Source organism: Agelaius phoeniceus, chromosome 29 (genome assembly GCF_051311805.1).
Source record: "Agelaius phoeniceus isolate bAgePho1 chromosome 29, bAgePho1.hap1, whole genome shotgun sequence".
Classification (NCBI taxonomy): Eukaryota; Metazoa; Chordata; class Aves; order Passeriformes; family Icteridae; genus Agelaius; species Agelaius phoeniceus.
The window spans coordinates 3499807-3508367 of record NC_135293.1 but is presented as its reverse complement, the minus strand read 5'-3'; the positions used below and the strand labels follow the sequence as shown (position 1 = coordinate 3508367).

At 56.9% G+C, this 8561-nt stretch overlaps 1 protein-coding gene across 1 annotated transcript; it reads left to right on the top strand.

Annotated features, from left to right (window-relative positions):
* Positions 1–1587: 1587 nt before the first annotated feature.
* IL12RB1 (interleukin 12 receptor subunit beta 1) lies at positions 1588–6610 on the top strand. Its single transcript, XM_077191335.1, has 13 exons — positions 1588–1868; positions 1952–2121; positions 2205–2353; positions 2820–2862; positions 2980–3084; positions 3168–3250; positions 3329–3857; positions 3939–4126; positions 4776–5022; positions 5097–5240; positions 5376–5472; positions 5545–5617; positions 5732–6610. Exons 1-13 carry the CDS (start codon positions 1705–1707, stop codon positions 6125–6127), a joined length of 2388 nt encoding a protein of 795 aa, XP_077047450.1. The 5' UTR covers positions 1588–1704; the 3' UTR covers positions 6128–6610.
* The last annotated feature ends 1951 nt before the right edge of the window (positions 6611–8561 follow it).

The following is an 8561-nucleotide window of genomic DNA, read 5'->3' as shown; positions in this document are numbered from 1 at the left end:
TTAAAAATGTATTAAAAATGTATAAAATTTGTATAAAATGTATAACCTAATGTATAACCTATAATGTATAAAAAATGTATAAAATTTGTATAAAATTTGTATAAAATGTATAACCTAATGTATAACCTATAATGTATAAAAATTTATAAAAAATGTATAAAATTTGTATAAAATGTATAACCTAATGTATAACCTATAATGTATAAAAAATGTATAAAATGTATAACCTAAAGAATTTTAGGTTATGAAAAATAGAAACGATGCTATGTAGGATACTTTTTTAAAGAAAGGACTCGCAGCAAGATAGCAGCCCCAGGACACCTAAATCTTTCAGAGGAAAAGAATTTATTGCCCTCTTATCAGAAGAAATGAACTTCTTCCCGCCTCGAAGGCACTGTTAGGATTCAGAGGAAGAAGTTGACGATGACCAGAGAGAATCCTGTGTTTGAATGGAATTTATGTGAGATGTATGAATATGCAACAGGCTGTTGTTTTTAAGGGTTAATCCTTTGTTAACGGGTGCCCAGAAAAAGGTACCCGGACGTCTGTAACTCTTTATATTTATTGTCTCATATTGTCCTAATCCAAATTGTCCAAATTGTTATTACTCCAATTGTATTCCTATTTTTTATAACCATTTTATTACTATTAAACTTCTTAAATTTTAAAAACAAGTGATTGGCTTTTTACACAACCAGAAACACGCTGCGTGCAAGGAAAAAAAAAAAAAGGGGAAAAAAAAAGAAGAAAAACCAAAACCAACCCAAAACCCCCAAGACTCATCTTTCGCTTACCTTGCGCTTCTGGCACATGGCGCTGCCGGGACACGCGGGGCCGGCCCCATCCCGGCAGCCGTGCCGCCGAAAAAAGGGGAATATTTTGGTCGCTTTCTCTTTTGTTTTTGGTAAAAGTGGGGCATGCACTCACGTCTAGGGCTCTGCCCCGCCTGGGAACGGCACGCTCTGGGCAGAAGAGGAAACCCCAAGCGCGGGAAGCAGCGCTGAGCACCACGCCCGAGAGGGGCAGCGAGGGGTGCGGGGGGACTGGGGAGCCGGGAAGGGCAGCGGAGCCCGGACCCGGTGTGGGGCAGCCCCGATCCGGTGTGGGGCAGCCCCGATCCGGTGTGGGGCAGCCCCGATCCGGTGCGGCACAGCCCCGATCCGGTGTGGGGCAGCCCCGATCCGGTGTGGGGCAGCCCCGATCCGGTGCGGCACAGCCCCGATCCGGTGTGGGGCAGCCCCGATCCGGTGCGGCACAGCCCCGATCCGGTGTGGGGCAGCCCCGATCCGGTGCGGCACAGCCCCGATCCGGTGTGGGGCAGCCCCGATCCGGTGTGGCACAGCCCCGATCCGGTGCGGCACAGCCCCGGTGGGCGATGCTGGGCTGGCTGCTGGCGGCGCTGGCGGCGCTGGCGCAGGGTAAGTGCTCCTGCGGTGCTGGGAGATGAGAGATAACTTCAGAAGACTTTCAATGAACGATTCGGGGGCGATAAGACCTGGGGAGCTCCCGGAGAGAGATGGAGATATTCACCCAAAACCACAGGGACGGAGTAAAGATGGTGAATCCCCGCTGGGGCGAGCGGCACCGGGGAGGGGGAGCACGGGGGGCTTGGGGTGACAATCGCCGGTGCCGCTGCTCTGATTCCCCATTTGAGCAACACGGCAAGCAGGCAACAGCCACACCACTGCTCCCCCCACACACGGGATGGAGTTGGGATGCAGGAGCCTCCAGGCTCTGCCCTGCCCCGCAGGCGCCCTGGCAGCCCACGACGTCTCCTGCTGGAAGAAATGCAACACCTCCAAGCCTTTCCACTGCTCCTGGCCGCCCCTCGGCCCCGCCGGCAGCACCTCCTACACCCTGACCCTCTGGTGAGTGAGTTGGGCAGCGCTGCGGGCAGGGGGAGCGCACGGGATGAGCCCCGGGTGCCACCCTGTGCCCGCTCCCTCCCCAGCTTTGAGAAGCACGGGCTGTGTAGGCGGTTTGAGGCGGGCACGGCCACCAGCTACATCCCCCCGCACAGCCAAGTGTACATCTTTGATAACACCACGGCCTGGGTGGAGGCACGCTGGGGGGATCAGGTCCGCAGGACCCCCAACCACACCCTGCACCTCAACGAGGCTGGTGAGTGCCCCAGGGGACAGGGCTGGCAGCCAGCACCGGCGCTGGAAACTGCCAAAACCACCGAAACCACCTCATCTTTCCAGTCAAACTGGATCTACCCGCTGGGATGTCCTTCTCCAAGACTGGTGGCCAGCTGAGGGTGCGGGTGCCACAGCTGCAGTGTGACAGCCTGAAGCAGCCACCACAGCACGAGGCTCGCTTCTGGAAGGTGGGAGACAGCAGCTGGACACAGGTAAAAATGCTGTTTGCTGGAGCTGGCAGTGGCTGACAGCACAGTCAGGAGCACCACGGCAGCCCGGGGAGTGTGGGGGCTCAGTGATGTCACTGTCCCCCCCCAGACCCAGCTGTGTCCCATCTGTTTCCCTGGGTTATCAGCTCTGCCTTGTCCTCTGGCCATGGGATCCTGCTGCTGCCCATAACAGGATTCTCAGGGATTACACAGGCAAAACCCCAGATTATAGTAATGACGACAATGGATCAAATCCAGATGCTTGTCCCCATGAAGCTGTCACAGCTGGGGACCCTCCATCCCTCTCAGCTGCTGCCAGGAGGGTCCCAGGATTGAGGGGACCCCTGTCCCCTGCACTGTTTGGCTCTCCCAGCCCCTGGGGTGTTTGGGGATCACAGGGCAGCACTGATGTCCCAGTAAAGTACTGGTTTTACTGGGAGGGTGTCTCCATGCCTGGTTCTCTTTGCAGGTGACATGTGAGACAGTGATGCTGACAGCTGGAGAAAACTCAGGTTGGTTTATCCTGTGGGGTTAAGCATGTCCTGGGGGTGCTCCCCAGCAGCCTGTGATGGCCAAAAGTTGGGGAAAGGAGGAGGGAGGAGGGAGCTGACCCTGCCACCCCTCTCTAGTGACCTGTGCTCTGGGGGTCAATGGCACCTTCGTGGTCCAGCTCCGGCACAAACTTCCCCACTGGAGCAGCTACTGGAGTGACTGGAGCAGCAACATCTCTGAGGGTGAGGAAGAGCAGAGGAGCCTGCTGTGATCCCAACAGCTGCCAAAAATGTTGGTGGCTCAGTCAGGCCTGCTCCTCCTGCAGCAATCCTGAGGAGGCCGGTGCTGAGCCATCAACTGGGCAAACTGGGGAGAGACGGGCAGCGGGTGCTGAGGCTGAGCTGGCAGGTACAGTGGCGTCTCTGGGGGCTCTCCTGGGTGTCCCCCACCATTTCACCCCCCGAGTCACCCCCTTTTCCTCCCCAGCCACTCCTCATGGAGCAAAAGGATGTCACCTACAAGCTGGACATCACCATGGTGGCGTGTGGCTGTGCAGAGTCAGATGAGGAGCACTCGGTGGCGCTGGGCGGGGAGGTGACCGAGCACAACCTCACCCTCTCCGGGGCGGAGTACGAGATCCTGCTGACCGCCGAAAATGCCGCGGGGCGTGGACCAGCCCAGCACCTCCGTGTGCCGGCAGAGCAGCGCGCAGGTACCGCCCCTCCAGAGATGCTCGGCTCCCCCGGCAGCCCTCAGGGCGTTGTTTTTATCCAGCTACCCCGAATATCCCCCGTTTCATCCCAGATTGTTCTATTGCACCAAATAACGTGGCTCTCATCACCAGATCTCAGCTTCAAGGAGATCAGCGTGGACGGCAGCACCGTGACTGCGCTCTGGGAAGCACCGTGGCCAGGAGAGGCTTTCTGCTTCGAGCAGCAGACACTGGCAGAGCCCCCGAAACAGGGAGTCTGCGTCCAGCAGGAATTCCCTGCCAACAGCACCCACCCGCAGAGAGGCAAGGGAGCGCCCCAAGACCCCACTGTGCCCCCCCCCAGCCGGGGTCAGAGGGTCTAAGCAGCATCCCCGGTCCCTCCAGGAGCGCTGGGAGCGCGGGGCTGTCACCGCCTCGCCGTGCACGGCTGGGACATGGAGCGGGGCTGGGCCACCTTCGCCCTGTGGCACCGCTACACCGGCAACGGTGAGTGTGGAGAACGGGACATCCCGGCACGGAGTGTCCTGGCACAGAGCATCCCAGAATGGAGCTTCCAAACACGGGGCATCCGGGCACGGAGTGTCCTGGCATAGAGCATCCCAGAATGGACCTTCCAAACACGGGGCATCCGGGCACGGAGTGTCCTGGCATAGAGCATCCCAGAATGGAGCTTCCAAACACGGGGCATCCGGGCACGGAGTGTCCTGGCATGGAGCATCCCAGAATGGAGCTTCCAAACACGGGGCATCCGGGCACGGAGTGTCCTGGCATAGAGCATCCCAGAATGGAGCTTCCAAACACGAGGCATCCGGGCATGGAGCATCCGGGCATGGAACATCTGGGCACAGAGCACTGAGCATGGAGCATCCAAGCACGGGGCATCCAAACATGGGGCATCCAGGCATGGGGCATCCGGGCATGGAGCATCCAAATACGGGAATCCAAACACGGGGCATCCAAATATGGGGCATCCAAACATGGGGCATCCAAACACGGGGCATCCGGGCATGGAGCATCCAAATACGGGACATCCAAACACAGGGCATCCAGGCACGGGGCATCCAAACATGGGGCATCCAAACACGGGGCATCCCAGCATGGGGCATCCAAACATGGGGCATCCAAACACGGGGCATCCAAACACGGGGCATCCAGGGATGGAGCATCCAAACATGGGGCATCCAAACATGGGGCATTCAAACACGGGGCATCCGGGCACAGGGCATCCCAACACGAAGCATCCACACCTGGCTGCGCTCCAGAAGGGGCGCTCCTGAAATAATCCCTGCAATAACCCCCCCCAAAAACTGTTTTTTATTGCCCACAGATTCGCTGGACGTGCCCTTCAACATCAGCACCGGGGACAGCGAGGCCGTGCTCCGCTGGGAGCCGTCCCCACGGGCTGCCTGTCCCGGAGCGCTGGCCAAGTACCTCGTGTGCCACATGGCCGAGGGGGACAATGTGACCTGTGAGTGGCACCCTGCGATCCCCTGGGGCAGGAGGAGGTGCCAGACTGCCCCACATTGGGTTTTGTTTGCCCAGACACTGAAGTGGAGACCACGGCATCAAACTACACCCTCCAAAACCTCCAGCCTGGCACAGGCTACAGGGTGGGGGTTTGGGAGGTGACAGAGGACAGCGAGAGCACCTGCAGTGCTTGGTGGCCCTTCCAGACCAGGGCGCTGGGTAATGGCTGAGACCCCATGCTCTCCCCACTCCCCATGGGGTGCTCTCCCCACTGTATGCTTGCCATCACCCCAAAACGTCTCCTGTGTCCCTGTTGGGGCAGGAGTGCCCCCACCCAGCCATGCCTACCCTCAGGTCCCCAGGGAGCACTGTGGAGAGGCAACCTGAACTACCTGGGCATCTGGCTTGGTGTCCCCGCTGCAGCTGCCATCTACCACCTGAGCAAAAAGAGGTGACAGAGTCCCCTCGTCCCCAAAGCCACCCCCACCATCACCCACCCCCTCACCAACCACTCCCTCCCCAGGGCTCGCCGCCTCTTCTTCCCACCCCTTCCCAAGCCCGTGGGCACCAAAGCCACGCAGTTCTCGGCCGACCAGGTGAGATGGGCCAGGTGAGGTGGAAGGGGCAGGAAGGGGCAGATCCCGCAGCCCCAAATGCCCATGCACAGCCCTGGCATGGGATGTCCCATCCCAAACCCACCCAACCCTTAGGGCCAGCCCTGGACAGGCCTCCTGGAGCCCTCGGAGAGGTTCAGCCCAGCCGAGCTGCTGCTGATGGAGCAGAATCTGGGCGAGGAGACGACTGACACGGGCAGCCAGAGTGCGGTGCCGCCCCCCGACGAGTCACAGCCTGGCCCCGCCATGGAGAAGCCGGTGACAGTGGTGATGTCCCCGCTGGGCTGTGGGGAGGAGCTGCCCTTCGCCTACCGCAGGCAGGAGATGCTGAGCCCGGTGGGATCTCCCCCCTCCGGCAGCACCAGCTGCACCGAGCACCCACCCGGAGAGGAGGAAGAGGAGGAGGAAGAGGAGGGAAGGCAGGGGCTGCATCAGCCGCTGATCCCCATTGCCCTGCTCATCTCCGACAAGCCCATCATCATCAGGTGTTGAAGATTGCAAGGCAAGATGTTTTCCATTGCCATCTGTATGGCAGATTACCTTTGTCAAGTGGGCAGTTTGCTTTATCTCTCTCTCTGAGTGATCACATTCACACCTCCCTTGGAGGGGACACCTGCTGATAACAGCTATTGAATGTCCCTACATGGCTGATAAGAACTACAGCATCCCATTGGGAGATGTGAGCCCAGAGGGAGGAGCCAAGCATTCCTACCTGGATATAATCTGGAGATTCTGGAACACCAGCACAGCTTCTGCACAGGATTCCCCAGAGGAACAGCAGCTGCCTCTCCTTCCACTGGATCTTCAGAGGAAGAACACATCCTTCTCTACAGGACTCCCTTGCCCCAACAGAACCACCCCTGACACTTCAGGAGGACACAGGGTGTCAGGTTGTGTTCTGACTGGCAGTGTTGTTCTCGTGTACTGCATTGTTTATTTTATCCTTTTTTTTTTCCTATTAAAGAACTGTTATTTCCTGCTCCCATATTTTTGCCTCTTTTAAATTAAGCCCCCTTAATTTAAAATTCATAGCAATTCGGAGGGGTGGGGAAGGTTCACATTCTCCATTTCAGGGGAAGCTCCTGCCTTCCTTAGCAGACTCCTGTCTATCCAAACCAAGACATCAGGGATGAGGAAGGATGGGATCCCCAGCCGGAGGAGGTGCCGCAGCCATCGTCAAGCTGGAGCAGCGGGGACGGGCACGGGGTGATCCCTGCAATGCAGGGTGTCTGTGTGGGACGCCGAGGGCCCAGGCTGGGCTGGCACCGGCACTGCCAGGGGGGTTTCTGGTTTCCAGGGCACAGAAGGAGATGCCTCTGGATGCAGCGTTGCACCAGGACAGGTTTTGGCCTCGTAATTTCCAGCCTCAACCTTTCAGTGGCGATAAAACCTGAGCAAAGGAGGCTGCAGAATCTGGCCAGGACAGAGGGTATTTCCATGTCTGGATTGGCAGGAGAGGCAGAACTTCATCCCAGCTGGCTGCTACCTCTGGAACCAGTATCCTGGTAGGGATGCAAAAAGCCTCAGCACTAAACACCAGCTACCTAAAAAAACCAAAAAAATAAAAAAAAACCAAAAAAAACCCCCCAAAAAAACCAAAAAAAAAAGAAAAAAAAAAAACAGAAAAAAATTAAATACAAACATTAAAAAATTAAAATAACTGCACCAAAAAACAGCAGGGCTGAGATGGTTTTTCCTCGCCTGACCCCAGCAGATTACAGCAAGGATTTAGAGCCCGGGTTCAATCCACAGGGCTGGGGAGGACAAGCCAGGCAGCCAGGATGGGGGTGATCCATGGGGGCCCCCCCAGCCCCTTCCCGTGGGGCCACGCCGCCGCCTGGGGCCTTATCTGGGACAGAAGAGGAGATGAAAAGCGATCTGTGGTTTTCTGTGCCTGGCGCGGCGGTGTGTACTTGCTGACAGAGCAAAAAAAAGAAATCTTAAAAACCCAAAAGCGACGTGGGTTTGGTAACACGGGGAACTCCAGGTGCACAGCCCCGGTGTGTGAGGCACTGACACGCGGCCTCCTCGCCGCTGCTCTCGGCTCCACTCGTGTTTTGCAGAGCGTTTCACTCAAACTGCGCTGCCAGAGCGGCTCCCGCGGGCGGAAACCGCGGCGGGGCCGGGCGGAGGCAGCGCCCGGGGCAGCTCCTGCAGCCGGACCTGGCCAGGGACGGGGGCTCGGCTTTGTGACCGCTACCAGCACTCCAGGGATGCGGTGCTGCCACTCCCATGGCTGGGGTCTCATCCAGATGGGACCCTGTAGGAACTCAGTGCATCCCTCTGGGTGTCCAGAGTTGCTGAGGACCCCGCCGGGGGGTTCTGAGACCCTGGCACACAGCCCAGAGCACCTGGGGATTTGATTGTGACCCCTGGAGCAAGTTAGCAGCTTTGTATGAGGACCTGAAAGTCACACAGGCTTAAATAATGTAATAATAAAATTATCACTGGGTGAAGGGGTAGATTTTAGGATTTTTAGAATGGGGGTTATGGGGTCAAGATGGAGGAACTTGGCTGTGTCCAGGTCTTCTTCTTCTCTACCTCCATCTTCTGCTGTGATGTTGGCACTTTGGGATTGGTTTAGAGTAGAAGTGCACTGTCTAACATAGGTGATAGGTATTGGGAATTAAGTGTAAATATGTTATATGTAGTTTGTAGTATAAAAAGACAACACTGCCTTGGGGGCAGTCAGAGTGCCTGTGGCTGCGCTGCTGAGCAGATCTCGGCTGGGCAGAAAGAAAATTTTATAGATAAGAATTAATAAACAACCTCAAAACCGAAAACTGAAGAGCTCTGACTCGTTCTTCAGACATGGGGCTGAAACAGAGACATCCTGCACATCTGGGACAGCAATCAACAACTAAGCTCACGAGAGGACCCCAGCACTGTGCCACCATCACTGTGCCACCATTACTGTGCCACCAGC

What these genes read in the sequence shown, in the direction of transcription:
- IL12RB1 (XM_077191335.1), top strand. Translation starts at nt 1,705, where the DNA reads ATGGAGTTGGGATGCAGGAGCCTCCAGGCTCTGCCCTGCCCCGCAGGC. An exon ending in CGAGGGGGACAATGTGACCT is followed by an intron (nt 5,023 to 5,096) that starts GTGAGTGGCACC and finishes TTGTTTGCCCAG; the next exon opens with ACACTGAAGTGGAGACCACG. An exon ending in CTTCCAGACCAGGGCGCTGG is followed by an intron (nt 5,241 to 5,375) that starts GTAATGGCTGAG and finishes GCCTACCCTCAG; the next exon opens with GTCCCCAGGGAGCACTGTGG.